Here is a 23,419-nt window from a genome sequence, read left to right on the forward strand (position 1 = left end):
AGATTGAAGGCAGGAAGAGAAGGGGACGACAGAGGATGAGATGGCTGGATGGCATCACCAACTCAATGGACATGGGTTTGGGTGGACTCTGGGAGTTGGTGATGGACAGGGAGGCCTGGCGTGCTGCAGTTCATGGGGTCGCAGAGTCGGACACGACTGAGCGACTGAACTGAACTGAACTGATGTGACTTGACTCTGTGGCAGGATGCCACACCCAAGGAACTCGTGGGAAAGGGTGACAAGAAATGGGGCATGGGGCTTACAGTCAGGCTGAACCGCCAGCTCCTGGGGGTGCCAGCTGGCTTTGAAGGGCAGGATGATGGCCCTGAATCTCTGGAGCCAGCCCTCACTCTGGCCTCAGCTGGTTTCTGGGGCTCATTGCCAGAAGGTCCTGTCTGGAAGTGAAGGTAAAACGGAAGGTTTTCTGGGGCCTCTCCGGCTCTGCGGGATGGCCCCTCATCTCAGCTGGGGTCCCATGTCGCCCAGGCGGTGCCGATGGACAGAAGAGGACAGACAGACCAAGAGCTACTGTACAAGGTCTTTTCTTTGTGTCATGGTTGGTTTGGTACATCTTAGCATCTGCGTCATACAAAGGGGGAGCAACAGCCATGGCTTTTGGTCAGGTTCGGGGGGCGTGAAGGGGCGCCCCTCGCCTCCCCCCAGGCACTGACACATTTAAAGGGAGCAGAGCAACAAGGACACAGCACAGATGTGGGAAAGGGGGCCCCCACACGAGTAGGATGGTCGTCCTCGCCCGGGTCTCACTAGGACCCCCAGCCCCACCCGAGGGCCAGCAGGAGTGCCTCTTACTCTCTTTCCAGTGAAGACGGGGGACACGGGAGTGGGGAGCAGAGCAGGGGCCGTGTGGGGGGAGGCATGTCCCAGTGCCAGTCTGACCCCCAGCCCCTGGGCTGGTCCTCAAGTCAAGGGCGTAAGGAGCCCAGCAGGATGGAGCGGTGGCATGGTGGTGGTGGGCAACCCTGCCAGCGGGGCTCAGGGGCTCCTGGGGCTGCTGCTTTGCCCGCCTTTTACTCTAGCCAGGGGCCTGTGGGGAGGCTGCTTTGCTCACCAGCTGTCTCATCTGGAAGGGACCTGAGCTGAAGTTTTTCTGTCCCCTTCTCTCGCTGGCTCTTGCCCTCTCTCACAGCTGAAAGGGTCTCTTGACCTTGCATTTGGAGGAGACTGTTTCGTAGTTAAGGACACCTCCTGGACCTGGGGTGGAGGATGTACCTGTGTGGAAACCCCAGTCCTCACCAGTGCCCCACACAGGGGACCTCAGAAGCACCTTCTCTGCTCTCTGGTGGTCAGCTCCCTTCCCCGGCAACCTGGCCTTCTGTTCTGCTTTCACTCACGGGCGCTCATTGCTCCTTCCTTTCTCCTGGCTAGGGGAGGCCTCCCTTGTACACTGTGTGTGTACGTGGGGATTGTGGGGCTACTCCCGCCCTGCCCTGCCTCCTGAGTGTGTTGCAGGCACACTGCCCTGTTTGGGTGTGACATATGCTCTGCGTCCTCCCATCAGCGGGCCTCACGTCCCTCTCACCCCATGTACTTCTTGGGACCATCCATTCCTGGCTAGAGTGCCCCACAAATATTCTGTGCCCCCACAAACGTGTTGCCCATGACATCCTCTCTGGTCACATATTAGCCTCTCCCCACAGTGAGGTCTGTGTCAGGAATGATGGTCATCGTGTTTCCCTGGACCCAGGAGTCATTCCCTGGAAGTGTATGCCCCAGCAGAAATTCTTCCCATCTCCTCCTCCAGAAAGATGTCTAGTCCTGCAGCTCAGAAGCAGGCTGGGGAGTCCGAGGGGTGTACATCAGCCTGAAGCCAGACTGCCTGGAAGGCGCTTTCCTCTGGGAAAAGCCCTGAGCCCACTCTGGGGGTGCAGAGGGGCTGTGAAGACTGTGAGGGGCGCCCTCTGAGGGTGGTGCTCCTCGGGCCTGCCTGGGGTGTCCCACGTGCATGGTTGGGCTCCCCTGCGCCTCTGGGGCCCCTGGGCTCCGGTCTTCCCTGCTCATCTCGCATTCTCTGTGCCTTGGTACCACCTCTGAGGTCTATGGGCCCTCGTCAAGAGGGAGGCCTTTCTAAACACTTGGGGTCCATCCCTGTGTCTAGGTGGAACCTACACACAGGGTCTAGGAGGTCTGGGGCCCCAAGATTGGACCCCGCCTGTTTCTGCCTCAGGCCCCTAGGGCCTCTGAGAATGACCATCCTGCCCAGGATAACAGACACAAATAGACAAGCGGACAACAGGGGTGCAAGGTGGCTCCCCATCACAGACATAGGCAAAGACACGGGCCCCCTGGGGGGCAGGACACAAGGGCACAGCAGAGGTGGTGGGGGCGGGGGAGAAGGGCAAGTCCAGGGAACTGGAGCTGCTGAGGCCCTGCTCCCCAGAGGAGGGACAGACCAGGGGACTTTTCTGGTTCCCTAAACATATGGATTGTTTTGTCTTGTCTTTAAAGTATTGCAGTCTAACTGATATGGCTTTAACTATTGGAAACAGACAGAGAAGACACATGTCTGTCTCTGAAATAAAAGCATAAATTCACTAAAATGGAAAACCTGCAGAATGCAAACTGGGGCCAATGGGGCAGGGGTTTCGGGGCAGGCAAGGCGCCCCCTCCCTGGCCCCTGCTTTTGGGGCAGGCCCTGGTGGGGGCCAGCATGGCTTCTTGGGCACTGCCTGGGTCTGTCCCAGTGGACTTCTGAGGACTTCAGGCAGGAACCCCCCAAGGGCAGGAGGACTCCAGGCCAAGGACAAGGTCTCCTGTTGGGTGTGGCCACCCGTGACTAGTGGTTTTGGTTCCAAGAGCAGTCATCTTACCAATACTTTTTCCCCAAGCACACACCCAGTACGCAACTGCTTTTTCAGAGCCCACACGCATGCATACAATAGTCTCAGCATACCTGACAGCTCTCTCAAACACATACTTTTACAACATCTAACACGTTCTTATCACTCCTGATGTGTACACTATTTCTGAAAACAATTGCAGATGTGAGCTAACTCATGCAAGCTGCAACACATACATGAGATGGTGAGTTCACACATATGACACAATCTCAACTCATACATACCACCTCAAACAAGCATGTATATACAAGGCTGCCTGACATACATGGGTCTCTGACACAGGGATGATACAAACACACGCACAAAATCTCAAGACACTCTAATCACAGTTCTAGGTGTATAACCTCTGGACACACAGCTGCTGACACGGTCTCTGCCATGCACATTCATGCATGGCTGGACACACACCTTGCTCTCTCACGTGCTTCATGACTGCCTTGTTCTCACACAACTGGCTGAGAAGGAGACCTTGAAAATCTGGGATGGGGGGAGCAAATGGCTGTCTCACATCCCAGAGGAGACGTTGTTCTTGGCCAGTGAGATGAGTGGACAGACACCTTCTGTCAAGTGGGAACTGGCTTTTCCCCAAAAGCTTGGGGCTTTGGCCAGGAAGGTCAAAAGTGGTCTTCCTGGGGACTGTGGAGCCCTGGAAGCCCACGAACAGGACCATGTGAGGAAGAGGGGTGGGTAAGGATGGGGGCAGCGAGGCTGAGCCAGTGGGCCGTCCCACGGCACGGGCCATCGCTGCCCAATGGCTCCAAGTGTTTTCTGGGGGCCTGGGCAGCCCCTTGGCTGGGCAAGCTGGGCCCAGCCTGGCAGTGGGGCTCCAGACCTAAGCGGAGTGGGGGAGGGACAAGGGGCTGCCCTACCCTGGGGTCCCTCCATAGATGAGTCAAAGTCCACAGAGGATCCGTGTGGAGGGACTGGCTTGGCAGGAGCTGTGCCTCTTCGCGGGGGAGGGGGCGGGTGGGTGGAGGGGTGCTCCTGGACCGGGTGTCATTAGAGGGAGGCAAGAAGGAGAGCCCCAGCCTCCTGCCCAGCCCCGGGCCTGGCCACAACAGAGCAGGCCAGCCTCAGGCTAGGCCCTGACAGGCCAGACTTACCCAGACTCCCTTTCTCAGAGCCAGGCCACTCAACCCCTGCCCTGACCTGCAGGCCCACGGGGATTCAGAGGCCAAAGGTCAGCATGCTGGGCAGGGCTGGAATGTGTCATTACTTTGGCTGGCTGGGGACAGTGGTCCTCCTGGCAGTGGGGCGCATGAAGGAATGTATGGGGATCACCACACCGGCACAGACCTCAGGCTTCCGGAGGGGGTCTCCAGTGCCTCCCACCTTGGGTTCAACACCTCCTGTTGGAGAGAAGCTGTCTTCTTTTAAAGCAACTTGGGAGTGAGGTGATGGAGGCAGGATACCCTGGATGAAGGCGGGCGTGAAGGAGTGCTGAGGGGGAGGAGCCCCTGGCCAGGGAAGTGGGGCAGAGGCCAACTGAGGTTTTCCCCTTCAGAACTGAGACTTAACAGAATAAAAAGAAAAGAAAGAACCAAAAAAAAAAAGTGACAAGTGGATGGGGTTGGGGTGGGGGCGCCGGTTACTTCTTGAACATGTCCTGCAGCGGCCCGGGCAGGTATTTGAGCACCGTGTCCAGGATGCTCTCCTCCTCCTCCTCCTCCTCATCCCCGCAGCCTGCCGGGATGGCCTTCTTGGGCCGGGTCAGGCTCCCCTCGCAGGGCTGCTCCAGGGCTGCCTTTTCCTCGGCCTCCTTCTCCTCCTTCTTCTTCAGCCCATACTGGGGAGGGGAAGGGTGGAGAGGGGCGTGAATGGGGCGAGGAGAGAGCTGAGTCCCACCGTCATGCAGGCATGCGCGTGCAGCTGGGGCAGCCCCTGGGAACTTGCTAAGCCTCGGGCCTCTCATCTGTAAAATGGGCATAAGGGCATCTTCCTTATGGGACTGTGCCTGTCTTCTGTGGGCTTTTAACAAGAGAGAGACGATGCGTGGGGTTTCTTTTAAAATAAATACCTGCCCATAATTTCTCTGCTTTTGTTTGAAATCTTTCAAGATCTGAAAACTGAAGGGTCTCCCACATGCTTGGGGCCCAATTTTGGTGACAAAACTTGTCTTGAAGTGATGGAAGGCTGCTTAGAGCCTTGGTCTTTCTGCAGGGCAAGCAGACAAGTATTGAACTGTTTGGCACAGGATGGCAGCTGCAAATCCACCAGAAGCGACACAAAACAGTGCTCAGGGCACTACAGTCCTTCCCCCAAGTATCTAAATTCTGGATTCCAAACTTGTGTGGTCTCTAGGATTTCGGGCACAGGGTCATGGACCCATAGCAGCAAACGTTCGGGAGCACTTACTATGTGCACTGTCTTATTTAATCTCCAAAAGGCCCTTGAGGGAGCTGTTCTGTGACATGCATTTTTCTGATGAAGAGTGAGGCTGAGAGAGAACCAGGTCTAAGGCGAGCGCCGGGATCCAGGGAAACCCGAGGTTGCGGGGGACCTCTTTTACCCCCTACGCTCCAGGACGGGCAGGGGGCGGCGCTGACCTTGTCTCGGATCTGCTGCCGGACCTTCTCGCGCTCGGCCTCCATGCGCGCGTGTTTCGCCTTGCGCTCCTCCTCCTGCTGCCGAAGTGCCTCCTGCCGCTCCTCTTCCTTCTTCTGTGCGTCGGGGTCCTTCTCCTCCTCTCCGCCCAGCATCTTCCCCATGTCCTTGGTGGCCCCTGTGGGGGACGGGTTGGGGGGGAAGAGGGCGGCGTCATGGCGGCAAGGCTGGCATAGGGAGGCCCAGGGCACTGAGGCCTCTGGGTTTGGACTGGGGAGGGGGGAAGGGGCTGTAGGGCTAGAACCTCACCTCCAAGGGCCTGCTTCATGACGAAGTCCATGCCTGCAACTCGGGTTAGTGTGCCCTGGCCAGCAGCTGAATTTGCATGCAGCGCTCCAGGCAGGCCTGGCTCCGGGCGATGCGGCTACCTGCAAAAAGAGGATTTGGAGGTCAGATGGGCAAGGCCTCTGCATAGGCAGGATGGTGGAGTCAGACAGAGGAACGCCTCATTTTAGTTCAGCATCAAGCACCATCAGTCAAGGCTAAGACCCAGTGCTTGGTACTTCAGGGAAAGGGGATGGAAAGGAGCTGTTTCCTGAGCACTTGCTTCGTGCAAGGCATGAGTGCGTGAGCCTGCTTGCTCAGTCCCTCAGCCTGTCCGGTTCCTCTTTGCCACCCCACCAGGCTCTTCTGTCCATAGCATTTCCCAGGCAAGAATACTGGAGTGGGTTGTCATTTCTCCCTCCGGGGGATCTTTCTGACCCAGGGATCCAACCCATGGTTCCTGTGTCTCCTGCATTGCAGGTGGATTATTTTTTACTGCTGAGCTATCGGGAAGCCCTGTGCCAGGCACACGTACACTGCCAAATGCCTTTTGATCCATATTTTAAAGCCTTCATCGTATCTGTATTAATTTGATTGAGTCCAGGAAAGCTGGAGAAAGTGCGGACTCTGGATGCAGGTGGAGCTGGTTTCTAATTGCCACCCTGTAAGACAGAGAGGGCAGTGCCTCCTTTCTCAGGGCTGCTGTGGAGGCTGGAGAGAATTCCAGCCTGGGTTGCTGCATCAAGCCCTAGAAGGAGTGAGCTTGCACTTGGGGCCCCAGCAAATCAGAGGTGGGTGGAAAAATGAGAACAGCCAGCTTATATTGAACATATCCAGACTTCTGAAATTAGACAAATGGAGAAATAAGTTATTTTTATTGCATCATACATGTAAGTTTTGTGTTTTATAGCTTCATACTGATTTTTATGTTTAATTATGCATAGGAGGCTAGAGACTTGATAATCTTCCTGGGGCTTAGGCCTTTAAAGTACCAAGCACTGGGTGTTATAAGCACTCAGCTCGTGTTAGTCTTCCTTTCCTTCTCCCTAAATCACCAACTTTCAGTTTCTATTGTATTTTTTATTGTTATTTTTTTGCCTCAGAAGATTTTCTCCAAATAAAATCTTAATGGGAATCTCATTATGCAAAACACATAAAAATGGAAGTATTCCAGCAGCAGTGGGAGTGGAGGGGTAGCCTGGAGCCTTTCTCTACCCTCGGCCTCCTTCTTAACGCTGTTCTTCCTGCATCCCTGAGAATGTGAACCCAGATGCTCTAACTCTCAGACACTTTATTTTTATTTTAATCCTTCAGTTTCACTGGTGCCTTTGTAGGCAAATCCACCACAAATTCTTTCTCAGGTGTGGAGGGGGACATCAATGAGCTAATCAAAGTGTCATGTGCCCTGATGGTCAACTGAAGCCAGACCTACTCCCCAAGGCCTTTTATTGTACACAGCCTTGGGGTCTTTATGCTTGGCTAGGAGGATAAAGGGGTCCTAGGAAATGGTGGCAGAGGAGTCAGGCCGGATATTACAACCAGGTTGAGTGCAAGGTCACTGGCTGTTTTCTGATGATGAATTTTCCTCATTTCTTTCAAAACGAGAAGACATATCAGCTGACTGAGATCTTTTCATACAATGGGTCCTGGAAGTTCATCTGAGGACTTCTACGTGATCAGATCGCCTGACAGGTTGTTTTGAGGAGAGAAAGTCATGATGGAGTTGAAAACCATCCCCAGGGACTTTGGTATCAGACATACCTGGTTTGAAATCCTGCCCCCACCCCCCGTCCTCACTGGCTGCAGCTCCCTGGGAAAGCTTCAGATTGTTCCCTGCAAAATGAAGGAGGGTGAAAGGCTAGCCCTGCACTGCTGTTAGAAGGGGAAGATAAGATACTGGTCAGGTGCCTGGTGTGCAGCCGGTCCTCCTTAATGTCAGCCATCGCTGACTGCATGTTTATGAAGACACTCCAGAAAGGAACAGGATTTCCAGGAAATGCAGGAGAACCCACCCTGATCCAGAATTCTGAGTTTGAAGGCGGCTCACTCAGTCAATCAAGATGTTTTCATTTGACTAAAAATATTGTAAAGAGACTGCATTTCTAAGAACAGGAAACGAATAATAATCAAATGATTTCAGGAACTCTTGGGTTCCTCCTCTGTGTTTACTGGCAGCTCAAGGAATTGCCAGGTGGTGGTGGAGGACGCAGGAGTCTAATTTGAGATGTTTCAAATTGGTCCACAGGGCACCTGGGCTTTAGTTCCTGCCTCATCCCTAACTTGCTGATCTGGCAAGTCTCTCTCCAAAGTCAGATGATGTACCGGGCCCTTTCCCCAGCTCTTCTGCTGGAGCAGTTCTGAAGTGTTTGAACTGCTCCCCACCCCACTGTATCCTCAAACCCCTCTCCCTCCTTGCTTCTGTGACTCAGTTCTCTCCTTTCCCTCCTGCTCCTTCTTCCCTCCCTCATCTGCTGCTTTTCTTCCTCTTGTCTCCCCAAGTGGGTTCTCCAGGACTCTGACCTCAGTCCTTGTCTCTTTCTCGTCTCTAATCTTTCCCTGGGGGAACTCATCTTTCCCAGGGCGCTAACGCTGATGGCACCTAGACATCTTATCTGGGCACCAGACCAGATACTCATTCATCCAACAAGCATCAGTTGAGCCCCACCTACTGCATGTCAGGCGGTGTGTTAGGCACTGGGTAGGTAACGGTGAACAAGACAGATCAAGTCCTGCCCTCATGCAGATTACGTTTTGGGGTGCGTGTGAGTGAGTGTGTGTGTGTGTGCACACGCGCGTGTGTGTGAAATAGGCAAATTAGTCAAGAAATACACTTGCCTCCCTCTTCAATGCCTCCCCTTGAATGTCCCATGCCACCACTCATACTCAACGCCACCCCTCTGCCACCAAACCATCTCCTTCTCCAGACTCCTCTGTTTCCTGCATTCATTCAGAAAACTTCGATTACCCCCGCCCACTCCCCTGCATGCAAAGCAATCAACTCAAGGACTGGAGTCTTCTCCAGGCTACACCCCTGTCACTCCAGGTGCCTCTTACTCCCCGCTTGCCAGGATCACAGAGCCCAGCTTCTTGGGTCCACCACCAAGGTCCTGCGGCTGACTCCCAGCGTGGCCCTTTCACTTGCTGAGCCATTTCTTCACCCTGGTGAGACTGTCCCTAACCCATCTGAAGGTCCAAACTACTCCTTCCTCATCTGTCTCAGCAGGTGACTTCCTTCTCACTCTGTGTGGTGTGGTGCATCTGAAGGCTCGAGAAGTCTGGAGTCAGGCATGTCTGACTCAGATCCCAGATCTGCAGCTTTTTAGCTGAGTGATAGTGAGTAACTGACATAACCTCTCTGAGTCTCGGTCTCCTTTATAGAGTGAGGATTATAATGCCCTTTTGAAGGCTTAGAAATAATCTATGGAATGCAGTTGGCATAGGATGGAAGTTCAGTAAATGGTGGGTGTTATCATTATTAAAACAATTACTGTTTCGGTAGTGTAAGCTCCTGCACCTCTCCCCACAACTCCTAAGGGAGAAAAGTCTCCCTCCTCCCTGCCGAAGCCTATCCATCTGCCTTAGCATCAGAGTTTCTCTCTTTGCATCTTCTCCTGGATCCATTTATGACTCCCGTTCCCTCACATCTTCAATCTCTTCTCCTTGGGTGTCTTTCATCCCCTTCCTTCTCCAGCTCCTGCTCTGACTCCCATCTTTCTCTTAATCTCTGCCTCCTAGCTTCATGATCAAGAGGTTTCCCCTTGGTGTCACCACTTTTCCACCTCCCGGTCAAACCCTTGGTCTCTGTGAGATCAGAGACGTGTGACTGCTGCCCTTGCCGCTGAAGCTGCCCTGGCCGGAGTGGTCAGGGTCCTCCGAATCACCGGACTCAGGACAGTTTCCATGGCCCCCCTCCCCCTCCCCCCATCCCTCTGCAGCATCAGAGGCCAGTGAGGACCCCTCACCCCCTTTCACTCGCTCTGCTGTTTTCAACCTTCTTTGCGTCTCCTGAATTCCATGACACAGCCCTCCTGTGTCATCATCCTGCTTTTCAGATGCCTTCCTCTATCTTTTGCTGACTCCCCTCCATGGCCCCTCACTCCCCCACTGTCTCCCTGGGAAATTTCACCTCCCCTTAATGGTTTATGCCCTTCTTCAACCCTCTCTCTCTCCCCAAACCTGCGCATTTAACTCTCTGCTAGATAGTCTCACTTTGGATCTATCCAAAGCTAGTCTCATCCTTGCTCTTTTGCCCCTTACCCCCACCGACCACCTTTTCCTTAGAATGCTTTGTTCCCATGGCCTCAGTGGAAAACTCCAGAGTCAGTGAACGCTTCATTCATTCCTTCACTCACTCACACTACAAATGTTCTTTGAGCATAGTCTGCCAGGCATTGTTCTGGGTGCTGGGCTGCGGCAGGGAACAAGGGAGTCCTTGCATTTGGTCTCAGCATTCAGTCAGCTGGGGAGGTAGACGCTGAACAAAAACCGCAAAGGGAATTGGCAAGTTATAATTGGGACGGGTTTCTGAGGGAGAAGCCCGGGAATTATAGCTTCATAGTGTTTCCTGCATCCATACATCCCTCTCTTATGGCTGCTAATGCCTTGGTTCAGGGCCTCAGTGTTCTGAACTTGCGCATAACCTCTAACTCTACCCCGCCCCTACCTTTCATCCATCCTCCACAAGGCTGTCCGATTAATCTTCCTAAAGGGCAGATGTGCTCATGCAAACATACCCTGCAACGGCTCCCCATGGCCTGGTTAAACCAACTAGAGTCCTTGTGCTGACCTTCAAGTCCTGCACAGTCTAGCATCTGCCTGCCTCACCATTCACTTCCCATTCCTTGCATGTGGCTCGGTATCAGCTATACCTACACATATATCCTTTCCAAAAACTCCTGGGCATCTGTTCAAGCTATTTCCACAGCCCTGGAACCTCTTAACCTCATCTCTGCCAGTTCAAGCCCTGGCCTTTCAACTTAGAGTGACCTTGAGCAAATGACTTAATCTTTTCTCATCTGTAAGATGGGGACAATAACACCTATGCCCAATTCATGTTGTAAGCATTAAATGAAATAATGCAAATACAGTGATCAGTCCAGCATTTGGCACATAGTAGGTGCTCAGTACAATTAGCTGTCATCATCATCACCATCAGAAGCAGCATTAATTTTCAAAGGTTCCCTTCGTACATCACTCTTCCCATAAAATCTCCCAGATATCCCTGGTAAAATGTGATGGAGTCTTCCTCTTTTGAGACCCATGGCACTTTCTAGGGCAACCCTGCCTGCCTCCAGCTCATGCACTCTGTACACCTATGCGTCTTTTCCTTCCCAGCCACTCTGAAATCTTCCCAGGGCAGGGCTTGTATCTTGTGCTTTTTTTCCCCCCCTTTCCCAGAATCTGCAACCTCTCCTAGCTAATGGCAGAGCCTCAGGACATGTTTGCTGGATTGAATTGAATGTTGTGTGTTAGCGAGTATGTGAGAGTGTGCTCGTTCAAGGTATGCTCCTGCGTGTCTGAACTTAGGCATCATTGTGATTCTGCGTGAGCGTGTGTGCAGGCGTGCGTGTAGATGTTTTGCCATATGCCTGGAGGAGTGCTGAGGTCCAGCGGGTTGCCTGCCGTTGATGATTTTGGCCAGACCGCCAGGAGGCGCTCCTCAGCGGATCTGCGGGAAGCTTGGTCGATCCCTGCGCGGGAAGGGCGATGGTGGTGGTGGTAGTGGGGACGGTAGGCTGGGGGAGGGGATGCCAGGAGGGGTGGGGGAGGGATGCTGCTGCAGCAGCACTAGGTTTCCTTGCCCTTAGCGCGCCCGGGATGCAGCACGCGCCTTCAGCTTCCGCTCCCAGACTCTGCCAACCCATCCCAGCCCGAAGGCAGCCGAGGCACCTCCTCAGGCTCGACCATCTGAGCCCCAGGCAGTTTTTAGGACCGGGCCCCGCCATCTGACAAGCAGACTCGAGCACCTGCAGTGTTTGTCCTTGTGACTGTTTATCCGTTTGTGTTTCTTTTTTTTTTTTTAATAGCTCATGTCCGGGCCATGTTCGCTGCAACTCAGTTCAACACTCATTTGCTTTTTGCGGGGGACTCTATGCGAATGGCGGTGCAACGACAGGGGATGTCCCCCCACCCCCCTCCCCACCCCCACCCCTTGCTAGAAGGGAGAGCACGAGGGGAGAGGGAGGAGCCGTGGAGGGTGGGAATGGGTAAGGAACTGGCTCCTGGGGAAAAGCGGAAGAGGCGGGGGCTTCGTAATCCTCCCAGCAGAAGAGGGGGGCCGAAATCCTGGCGCCCCTCCATCGGTCCCCCCGGAGATCAACGCAGGAGTTCGTGGTTGGCCACTGAAAGCGCCTCTCCCCACCGCCCCCCAACACTCAGAGCTCCAACCTCAAGACCTGGCCAGGTCTCCAACTTTGCTGAGGGAGGGGGCAGAGTAGGGCCGGCGACCGTCCTAACTGACCCCAGGCAGCGGACAGGGGCAGCCTCAACCCCGGCTCCTCCGCCTCCCATGGCAAATAGAGTCCTCTCGATCCCTCACCCCCCGTCGACGTGTGCGCTGTCCTCCCCACCGCCCCACTCCCGCCGCCCTCTGACTCACTCCGATACCCGAACCGTACCCCTTGGCGGGTGGGGTGGGGGGGGGGACGTCGCTCTTTCTGGGCGAAGAGGGCCCTGGCGGTCTGCAGGTTAACCGCGAACCTGAAGTAGCTTAGATTGACGTGCCCCCATCCCTCCGCCAAGAGCTCGAAGTTGTTCTCCAGGTTCAGACTTGAGTCGCCCGCCGCCTTCGGGGCGGTCCCGGCTCCCTGGGAGCCGGGCAGTTTGGGGCTTCTGCCCGAGGGTCTCCGGCTCAGGGACCCACCCCTCCTTCCCAGTTGGCTAACGCTTCACAGCCTTTCCCTCCCGCCTGCAGGCGTCCCCTCCTCGCGGGGAGCTGTCCTTTCAGCACCACCGCGAGCGCGCCCGGGGCGGGGGTCCCTGCTGCGGCCGCGCAGCCTCCGCTTCCAGCGCCCGGGTAGTCGTGTGGAGCTGTGGTCCCCCCGAAAGCGGTACTCCGCAGCTTCCCGAGCTGCGCTGCGGCCTCGAGGCGAGAGCCCAGACCCTGTTGCCCACAGCCCGGCTCCGCCCTCCCGGCCCGAGGCCAGCACCGACCTGGCGGTCCTCGCAACCGTCTGAGCCACTGCAGGGCTCCGGCCGAACTCAGCGAGGCAGTTCCTTCTGCGATTCCAGCTCCCGCTGCCGCCTCGTGCAACTCCGCCCGGAGAGCTGGGGCCGCGGCTACTGCCGCGGGGCGGCTGCCGGAGGCGCCCTCCAATCACGCCCGTCAGCCAGGCCCTGACGTGCTACCGCTCCCCTTCCAGATGGGAAATTCAAATCTCTCTCTCTCCCCTCTCTCCCCCCTCTCTTCTTCCTCCGGCTCTCTCCCCCTCTCTCTCCGTTTCTCCGTCTCTCCCTCCCTCCCTCTTCCTCCTCCCCCTCCGTTTCCCTTTCCCATTCTTCCTCCTTTCCCCTCTTAAAAAAAAAGAAGTCTCCCCTCTCCTTCCTTCTCCACCTCCCCTTCCACCTTCTCCTCCAGACACCCCCAGCAATCCCTGCCGCAGGGATTCAGGATAGAGCTGCCTATCCCGGCCAGGCTTTCTGGACGGCAAGCTTGCTCCTTCAATGTTCCAAGGGGTAGTGCTGGTCAGGAGATGGAGGGAGGGTTTTTTTTTTTCTTTTTTTTAAAGCAGAAATCCAAGATCCACTGCTCAGGAAAGCCCACCTTGATTCCTCCAGGCAGAACTGATCACACTTGCCTCAGCACTCGCTCAACCCCCGCTCAACCCCCAGGCACACCCCTGCTTCTTATTTGCTTGCCTCTTGGCTGTGAGCTCCTACAGGATGACAGAACCACCGTCAGATCATCTTTGCAGCCCCGCAGCATCCTGTCCGGTTATGTGAGCACTCAGGAAACTGATGGATCATATGGGCAAGGACTCCCTAGGCAGTAAGGAACATTCCACACGGACCCAGAGGGAGAAAACTGCTGCAAAATTTCTGTGGACCTTGGGCAAGTCACTTACTAGGACCTTCTAGATCTGATATTCCGTGAAGAGCAAGAATAAGGAATTCTTTGGCAAAGTTTATTCTGGAAGGCCATATTTTCTCTCCTTTGCCCAGGGAAGAAAAAGGACTTCCAAGAGGCAGGACAACACATGCCCACCCCCCCCCACCCCCGCCCCGCCACCCCATTCCTCCTCTCCTCACACTCATCTTTTCATTTTATGACTCTCTCCTTATGAGCCTCTCTATTCTGCTTGCATCTTTTGGCTTTAAAATGCTTCCTTTAATCCAGCCCAATGTGTAGGAAAAATGGCTTCAGAGAGGAGGGGCCATGCACCAGGCCTTTGAAAGATTTGCAGGAGTTTATGCATCAATCAGGGTTATGTCAGAGTGGAGATGACTCCTGCTTCTGTAAGGGATGGCTTCCTTCCAAGAAGGGAGCAGTAAGAGCAGCAGAAGGACTGGATCTGGGAAAGGCAGGAGGCATGATTTTATTCCAATAAACGGGGACTCCTCCTTTATTCATGTCGACAACAAAGACCTCAAAATGCGGGACCCCCCCCCACCCCCCGCCACACACACAGACACAGACACACACACACGTCAGAAGTCATTGGAAGACCTGCTTTCCTCACCTATGCAGTCACCTTCTAAAGCTTCTCTGTTTTCCCCTTCCAGGCTGTGAGACTGGGTGTAGGGGAGCCCCTTCCTTTATGGCTGAGTGTTCCATTCCATGCTGTGTTGGCCCATCAGCAGGCTCATTTAAATTTTTTCTTCCTTTTTCAGAGGCGGACACTAATGGAGGGGGCAGAGGGGAGGTTGTTTGATTAGAGTGACTTAGACTTGCCACTAATGCCTGGAGGGGAGTTCTGGGCAGAGAGATCTGACATCCTGTCATTTCAAGAATCATAGTCCTCCTCTCTCCTCTCCCCTCCTTTTTCCCTGTTCTCCTAGAACAGAAGCTCAGTGAGTGGATCTGGCTGGCAGCACTCTAGTTGCAATTTGGCTTTTTCCACAGTGGGCATCGCCTTTGACATGGATGTTGACTAAGCTGGGCTAAAAATTCAACTTAGCCTTCAGAAAAATACTAAGCTCAATTTTGGTCACAACACTTTAAGATAGACTTTAGTAGGCTCAAATATGGTTAGAAAAGAAGCAGGGTGGTTTAGTGGTTGGTGTCTGGAAAATCAGGTTAAATGAGGGATGGTTGAAGGATTTGAGGATGTGTTTTACCTGGAGGAGAGGGTTCTTAAGTGGGATTAGCCCTTCAAGGACTGGCAAGTTTCGCTCAGTTTGTAATTCCAGCACTTAGCACGCCCCTGGCAAAGCAGGGGCTAAAGAATGGTTGTTGAATGAATAAGTGACCATTGCAAGGGAAAAAAGAGAACTATCGTTCTTCCCAGTGCTGATGACAGAACTGGGGCAATGGGGGAAAGGTAAACGAAGGCAGACGGATGCTCTAGGAGGAAAAGCCTTCTACCAGCTGGATCTGTACAACCACAGTATGGTCTGCCCATGTGAGGTGCTGAGTGCCCTATCCCTGGAAGACAGCAGGTGGGTGGTAAGTGACAGCTAAAACCCCTTTTGAGCCCCAGTTTCTCTGAGCCTATTAAAACTGCATGAGCTGACATGAGTCATGTCTAGCTGCAGAAAATCTTACTGGTGAATAAAAGGGCAGCTCAATCAAGTTTTGGTGGCTTTATCCTTTGAACGATTAAGACATGATATTAGCCATTGATGCTTCCTGTCAAAAAAAGATGGTAAAAAGATGAACACTTGCTCCTGTTCATTGTTACCACTGTACCAGTGGACAACGTTCAGTGTTACCACTGAACCAGTAGACATGGTTCCTAAATACTCTTTTATAACTGCCAAAATGTTGCTAAGTATTGTGAACATTTCCTACTGATTATATTATTGCTAATCATATGACCATCAGCCCCAATTATGTCTTAGGTACTCACTTCAGTGCTTTGCATAAAGTACATTCTCTCCTCTAGTTCACACAGATCCCTATTTTCAAGGTGCAGAAGGCAAGGTCCAGGGAGATATAGTAAGTTTTTGGCAGATCCAAGACTCCAGCCCATGACTGCATGACACTGGGCTCCAGGGGCCTTCCACCAAGCTGGGCTGCTTCTCTTCTGACACATCCCACAGCCTATGGAAATGTAACTTTTGCTCTGCCGATATATTTTTTTACATTGACATTTATCATCTTCCCTGTTCTCCAGTTTCTCGCTTGAAAAAAGAAAAACCTGCTATGAATTCACACTCAGATTAGGGTCCTCATGTCATGTGGGTTGTCAGCATTTCCTTCATCTCCTGCATCTCTAATCCAGCCTGCTGAAGTCCCCACCCCCCACCCCGAGCCTTGGACCTTGCAGAGCCTGCCCTGTAGACAGCTTCTAAGAGTCACTTGGTAAAACATGAATGTGGCTCTGCTTAAGGTGTCTTACCCTGGCTACTGTTGAATTTCTACTTTTATTTATGAGCCCTGTGGGCTGGGGCAGGGGGCCAGATTTGAACAGATTTTTAAAAATGATTATGTATATGTCTTGAATGCTCACTAAGAAGCCAATCAAGAGAGCGAATGTCAGTACTTTGTGTGAGGATTGAGGAACAGTGTGTGAGGACTGACAGCTGTCAGAGACTGTAAATGTGATCAGTGAGAATGGCTCTTGTCCAAAGGTCAGCCCATCTCTTTCCCACAGCTGCCTCCATCCAAGGGGCACCCCGGCTGCCATGTGGGAGATGAGGAGGGTCTTGCTGAGCTGGCCCTGACCTCAGCTAGGAGTTGAGCTGGTCAGTGCAGGGAGACACTTGGATGCTCCAGATGCTGAGTCTACATCCTGCCATTCTAGCTGGAGCCTGGAGGGGCAGAGCTGGTTTGAGGGGGTGGCTGCATGGCAGATGCAGGACCAGAGCTATGGGGGTGGTGCACAGGAGAAGGCTCTAGGCCGCCTTACTCCTCTGGTCAGTGCCTCCCCTCTCGTCCCTGATAAGGCTAGGGTGGCATCACTGTCGGGCGGTGAGGTCAGGGTCCCTGTTTCTCCTTCAACATGGAGTGACACGGGGTGAAGGCAAACCCGCAGATGTGCAAAGCTGCATGTGTGTGTGTCCACTTCTGGACACCGTGCAGGTACGAGTGGGCAGCATCCCTGTGGGGGGATACAGGGGCTAGCAGGGGGTGGGTCTGTCTCCGTGTGTGGGGCTGTACCCCTTCTGATCTGAAGTGACTCTGGTGTGAGTGTGTGATTTCGTGTAGAGCTAAGTGGCTTGTTGTTACAGTAGAATATAATGGCATGGGGTGATGATTTGGGTGTAAGGCACAGGTATTATATGCAGATAGACTCTTGAGTTATGACCAACCTAGACAGCATATTAAAAAGCAGAGACATTACTTTGCCAACAAAGTTCCATCTAGTCAAACGTTATGGTTTTTCCAGTAGTCATGTATGGATGTGAGAGTTGGACTATAAAGAAAGCTGAGCACCGAAGAATTGATGCTTTTGAATTGTGGTGTTGGAGAAGACTCTTGAGAGTCCCTTGGACTGCAAGGAGATCCAACCAGTCCATCCTAAAGGAAATCAGTCCTGAATATTCATTGGAAGGACTGATGCTGAAGCTGAAACTCCAATACTTTGGCCACCTGATGGGAAGAGCTGACTCACTAGAAAAGACCCTGATGCTGGGAAAGATTGAAGGCAGGAGGAGAAGGGGATGACAGAGGATGAGATGGTTGGATGGCATCACTGACTCAATGGACATGAGTTTGAGTAAGCTCCGGGAGTTGGTGATGGACAGAGAAGCCTGGCATGCTGCAGTCCATGGGGTCACAAAGAGTCGGACACAACTGAGCGACTGAACTGAACTGAATACAGGGTGTGCTGTGCACAGCCACAGAGCGTGCTCTTTATGTAGACCATGCCAGGAGCAAAGTTCTGGGGGCATGTCACCATTTATGTGTAATGACGGGTGTGCTAGTGTTCCTGCCCATGAGAGATGACGCCTCATGTGTCAGCATCAGTGTGAGATGGTGCTGTCACTGATGGTAAGGGTGCAGGTGTGAGTGTGTCAGTTAGTTGGCACACTTGTCACTGTCCCTGTGTGGGACAGAGGGGCTTGCACGTGCAGCCAGGAGTGTGTCCTCACCTCCGTGCAGGCAGACAGCCTAAACGTGTCACCAAGGGTGAGTGATGCTTTCTTTTCCATTCCCCCACTTCCAGAGAAACCCTTGGTAACCCAGCCTGCTCCATCTGGGAAGCCAGAAACTTTTGGCTCCCTTCTCCATCCTCTGCTTTTGTTTCTTAGGAAAGGGATCCCAGGTTCCTCAGCTGAATCCTGACCCTTTGGTGGCATGTGGAATGTGTGTGGGAACATTCTGAGGAAACCCTCTCTATTGCAGATCCTGCTCCCCAACTGAGAGCTCCTCCCCAGCCCAGCATCTGCCTGCTAGCTCCTCAGAGGTCCTCTGCTACCCTCCTCCCATCCCCAGCCTCCCAGATCCAGGCACTCATTAGCATGTCAAGGCAGTCCTCTTTCAGCCCACACATTGTACCCTGGGATATCCCCACACAGTTGGCTCCCTCTTGTCCTGGGTTTTCCTGAAACCTTACATTTTCATGTCTGCCAAACCAGTCTGCACATCCCCCACCATCCAGCACAGGCGCGGGGAGGGTGTGGGGGTGCATCCTTCCTCCCTTGCCACAGGTTCTTTTTTGAGCTCTCTGCTTGACTACTGCCTCCACTCCTCCAGCCTCAGCCCTTCCAGCTCTCTGGGACATGGCTGGATCTCTCTGTCCATCAGGAATCCCCCCGATGGTCCCACATGCGCGTGTCATCCCAGAGCCAGCCAACGCTCCCACCAAGCTCCTTCATTTGAGTCCTAGCACTGGACCTGCTCAGGTAGATCAGTAGAGCATGTGCCCGCAGGAAGTCCCCCTTCCAGAAAGAATGTCCCTCTAACCCCATGACACTGGGTCCCTTTTCCCTCCCCCAAGTAAAAGCCTTTACTCAGAAAGCTAATCTGTAGACCTTGGAATCTTGTTGTTAGGTATATGGAAACAGAATAAGAGTTCCAGAATACTAGAATCATAAGCAAAGGGCCATTTTAGAATCACAGAATCTAGAATGACAGGTTCTCTAAACACTGTATGTCCAAGAGTGGTTGCCTCCCACTCAGATCCCATGCAATGGGGGGAACTGTTAAAAAGATTGCAGACTTTTGGGGCTCATCCCGTGTGGATGGACCACAATCTTAGAGATGGGAGCCCAGGAATTTGCATTGGTTACCAAGACCCCAGGTGTTCTGGATACACCTGCTAGTTCCCTGGGGGCTCAGACAGTAAAGAATCCACCTGCAATGTGGGAGACATGGGTTCGATACATGGATTGAGAAGATCCCTTGGAGGAGGGCATGGCAACCCCCTCCAGTACTCTTGCCTGGAGAATCCCCATGGACAGAGGAGCCTGCTGGGCTCCAGCCCACGGGATCATAAAGAGTCAGACACGACTGAGCGACTCAGCACCCACACTAGTTGAAACATCCTTGTCTTGGGTCAATAGAATCTGACTACCATATGATCCTAGGTCTTATAGGAAAAAAAAAAAAGACTGAATCAAGGAATCATAGAATATTTTACAAGCTAAGATTCAACTAATCACACACATGTACTCACAACTTTAACAATGTCTTGAATTGTGGATTTGAAAGTGGTCCTACAGTGTGATTTTGTTCCTGTTCTAGGAGGAATTTTTCTTTCTCAGCCTAACTGCTCCTTTTGGAATGGAAAGCTTTTCCCCCTGTCCCTTGCAGGGCTGCCTCCATGGTGTTGCCTACATTTGTGAAGTTAAATGTTCTTTCCATCTGGGTGCAAAGGCGGCTGACAGAACCCCTGTGTTTATGGAGCAAGTGAGCTGGAAATGACTTCTACTTTCCATTTAGGACCAGCACACCCTGGCCCACAAAACAGATTTTGCTGCTTGATAAAATGAATCTGAGGGGACATAATTGCTGTTTTACTAAAGCAGTCATAGCTGAGGAACATGGACAACAATGGTTAGTAACCTCATGGAGCTTCTTCTGGTCAAGGAAATGAAAGACAGAAAATGCCGAGGGCTATTTTGGAGACTGACGCATGTGGGGTGTGTGTGTGTGTGTGTGTGTTTGGGGGAGGGGGTGAAGGGAGGAAATTAAACATGCATGAAAAAGCACATGCATTTCAGCAGCACTGAAAAGGTATGTTTCTGGTCTTCTCACCCAATATAATCAACTCACAGATGAGGGAACCAAAACCCCCAAAGGGGGAGGGACTTTCTCAAGGCCACACGGCAAGTTAATGAAACCTCTAAGTCCTGGGTAAGTAGTCCTTCCCAGTTGTAACTCAGCATCACGTTCTTAAAACACCTTCAGCACGCCAAACACTGTTCTAGGGATGCTACAGACATCAACCCTTTCAGCTCATGACAACCCTATGTGGTAGGTCTTTTTCACTCAATTATTCATTTATCAAACATGTGTGTAAGGCCTCTGACACCAGGCAGTCTCCTAGGCAGACAAAGATAAGAAGTTTCAGAGTTTCTCTTCTCCTCTTGATTCTGCAACGAGAGATGCAAATATTCCCCAGAGAGATAACGCAGGACCAATTCACACTCTCGAGATCTTTTCAGATCAGAGGCTCTGATTTGAAGCACTCAGGAGTGAGCAGGGAGAGGTGCCCACCAACAGTCAATGATAAGACAACATACTAAGTGCTATCCTAGTGAAGAGGCCGCTCTGAGGAGGAGAATCAAAAACACACAGCTTGCAAGCCAGATGGGCCTGGAAGCCCAGAGCAGGGAAGGACAGGGAGGATGGCTCCTGGGCTGTGCAAGTCATCTCAGAGGCACCGTGGAGGGGACAGCAAGGGGCTCTGCTCACACAGAGACGTGGGTGAAATCTCAGCAGCTCTCTGCCTTTTCCAGAGAGAGTGGCTTTTCTATGAGACTCAGTTTCCTTTCAGTGAAATGGGTTAACAATCCCGACCTCCCAGGGCGATTATTAGACTTAGATAAGACAGGGAATCACAGCACAGTTTCAGCAAGTGTCAACCTCTTTCCCTCCAACAGCCGAGGAAGGTGGGAATTTCTTCTGGTGTTTGGGGCAGTGTGATCATTAGACAAAGCCTCCTTTTATGAACTTCGTGGTCAGAGGACTGCATCACGAGCCCCCTGAGTTTGGTCAAGTTGGGGTGAGAAAGGAGAATTGGAAGCTTAGAGGAAGCTGGCTTTGGGGAGGGGGATGTTTCTTCTACGTCTTTAGCCCTCCTTGGGCTTCCTCTCCAGCACACATGGGGTCGGAGCATAATGTCCTCACGTGGGAATTGCCTGGTGGAAGTCCAGAGGGGGCTTAAACTCGAGCCTGTGAACATGAAGAATTTTCCACCCACAAATCTAAAAATGGCTGCTCTGTGCCACTCAACCTCCAGTTGTTTCTTTCTGGCAGGAAAAAAAAAAAAAAACCTTTTATTTGGCAAACAAGCAAGGGGTAGGAAAGGTCTTGGGAATATGAAACCTGGGAGAAGCTGAAGGGTTTGAAGAGGAAGGAGTTTTCATATCCTGAACCTCTCACTGTGCTAGTGATTCATATCTTTATCTGCTTAAATCCCCACACGACGCCTCCCATACCTTAAATGTCACCATGTCCACTTTATATTCAGGTAGTGATATTCACACTCAGAAAGGTTAAGGGCCTTGGGTAGGGTAGCACAGCTGAGAAGTGGCAGCATCAGCAGCACTGGAACTTGGTATATCTGTGCAGGTGGCCTCATTTTCAGAGGGGGACTAGGTGGGTTTCTGGCAACCAAGCCAGGATCTGCAGCTTTGGGGCAACTGGTCCCAGAGGATAGGTGACCCTGCTCGGGCACCTATATGGGGACCATGCCACAGGCTGGTCCTTAATGGGGCGGGGTGCTCCAAATCTGAGGTGATGATAGGTGATGAGGGCTGTAAGTCAGGGCCCTGAGGGTTTAAATGAAAAGAATCCCCTCTCTGTTACAGTCCTGGGCTCACTTCCACTCAGTCTGGCTCAAGCTGGCTCTTCACACTGGCATCTCATTGCTTCTGCCTCTGGTCTTCCTGCACGTTGACTTTCTAACTAGCTTCCAGATCTGTAGGAGAACCATAGCTTTCTAAAACACGGCCTGATTGCATCAGTCTCCTCCTCAAAACACATGGTGGTCACAGCTTATTTTGCCACCTCGCACCCACTCCTCCTGCGCGTGCCATCAGCTCTGGATGAGCCAGCCCATGTATTTCATCTGGAGCCATGGATGTGATCATGTGACCTGGGCTAAACCAATCATCATCGTGTTCTCCTTGCTTCCCCAGATCAGCTCAGGGATGGTGCCAGGGCCCAAGTCAGACCAGTCGGGGCTACAGAGACACTCCATTCTGGAATTACTGCTTGAACTAAGGGACACGGACTCTCTTTCGCTTCACTGAGCTCTACAAATCGGGTTTCCCAAGAGCTCCCGTGAGGAGCTTCAGAATGGGGACCAGCTCAGAGCCAGCAGAGTCAAGAACAGGAGAAAGGAAAAACCCTAGCCTGGTGACCTTCTTTTCCCCCTTGGCTCAAGCTGTCCCTAGAGCTCTCCTAGGTCTCATCATTTTTATGAGCCGATAACCACCCCTCCCCTTTTTGTTCTCCTTAAAGCTGCTTTAGTTTTTTTCTCTTCTTGCAAAGAAAAGGATCTTAACTGACACACAAAAAAATCCTTTAATGTCTTCTGATTGCCTTAAGGAGGAAGTGCCAATCTTTTAAGCTGGTCCTTCGGGCCCTCCCGGACCGGAAATGGTCTCTCCAGCTCCATCAACGCCATCTGCGCTGCCCGACCCCTGGAGCTCTGCACCTCTGCCCATGCTGGCTGCCCCGGCGGAGGTCTGCCTGCCCCCAGCGGAGGCCTGCCTGCCCTATTCCGCTTTGACTGGCAGCGGAAGTAGAAAGGAACCCTTCTGGAAAGTGAGGCTGAGTCCAGGGTGTCCTGTGTGTTCCCACACAGACCTCCTCATTGTAGCACCCTTGAGATTTACAATGGATGTTGATTTTCTTGTCTTTCTCCCTAGATTTTGAGCCCTTTAAGGAGGGGGGACTCCCTGAGCATGAGGGATTCATTCAGTCAGCGAATATGTACTAAGCGTCTACAACAGGCCAGAGGCTCCTTAGGTCCTGGAGATACCACAGAGAGAAAAAACAACTCACAGACTTCTGTCTTGTCTGAAGCGGGAAGCAAACGCTGCCCCAGTAAACAAACACAGCGCCGGGCTCATCTCAGAAGCCGCTCAGGCTGTGAGAAATAAGGGGAGGCCTGCGCCTGTCTCTGGGCTCAGAGGCTAGGGGAGAGCCAGGCTCAAAGCAGGCGCTCAGGAAGCAGTTTTTTCATGAATGTCGGACATCCCGACAGCCGGGTGCCCCTCAGCCGTCCTTGATGACGATTGCTCAGAACTCTACCAGGACCTCTTGGTGAGTGATTTACTCCCCACCTCCAGCCTATGCCCCCTCTGGTGGGGGTGGGGGGCCCCGTGACATACATGACATTTTTCGTTTGTGTGACACTCACCTGTCCCCACAGGGGTTAGACAAAGCCACCTTCTCTGTGACCTCGTGGTGCGGC

At 52.7% G+C, this 23,419-nt stretch overlaps 1 protein-coding gene across 5 annotated transcripts in view; it reads right to left on the reverse strand.

The window, feature by feature from the left end:
• Window positions 1-526: 526 nt before the first annotated feature.
• The window catches only part of CPLX2 (complexin 2), an 87,058-nt gene continuing 64,165 nt past the window's right edge, over window positions 527-23,419 (reverse strand). The window contains exons 1-4 of one of the 5 annotated variants that reach the window (XM_070462367.1): window positions 13,584-13,675; window positions 5,712-5,830; window positions 5,405-5,580; window positions 527-4,644 (exon numbers count right to left, since the gene is read on the reverse strand). In XM_070462367.1, the coding sequence (XP_070318468.1) occupies window positions 4,447-4,644; window positions 5,405-5,580; window positions 5,712-5,742 (405 nt within the window). In that variant the 5' untranslated portion in view covers window positions 5,743-5,830; window positions 13,584-13,675 and the 3' untranslated portion in view covers window positions 527-4,446. Of the gene's footprint in view, window positions 4,645-5,404; window positions 5,581-5,711; window positions 5,831-12,343; window positions 12,548-12,878; window positions 13,134-13,488; window positions 13,512-13,583; window positions 13,676-23,419 lie in introns of those variants that run through there. The other 4 variants (XM_020901686.2, XM_020901683.2, XM_070462368.1 and 1 more) reach the window with 4 other exon arrangements.

Source organism: Odocoileus virginianus, unplaced genomic scaffold (assembly GCF_023699985.2).
Source record: "Odocoileus virginianus isolate 20LAN1187 ecotype Illinois unplaced genomic scaffold, Ovbor_1.2 Unplaced_Scaffold_3, whole genome shotgun sequence".
In the NCBI taxonomy this organism is placed as follows: domain Eukaryota; kingdom Metazoa; phylum Chordata; class Mammalia; order Artiodactyla; family Cervidae; genus Odocoileus; species Odocoileus virginianus.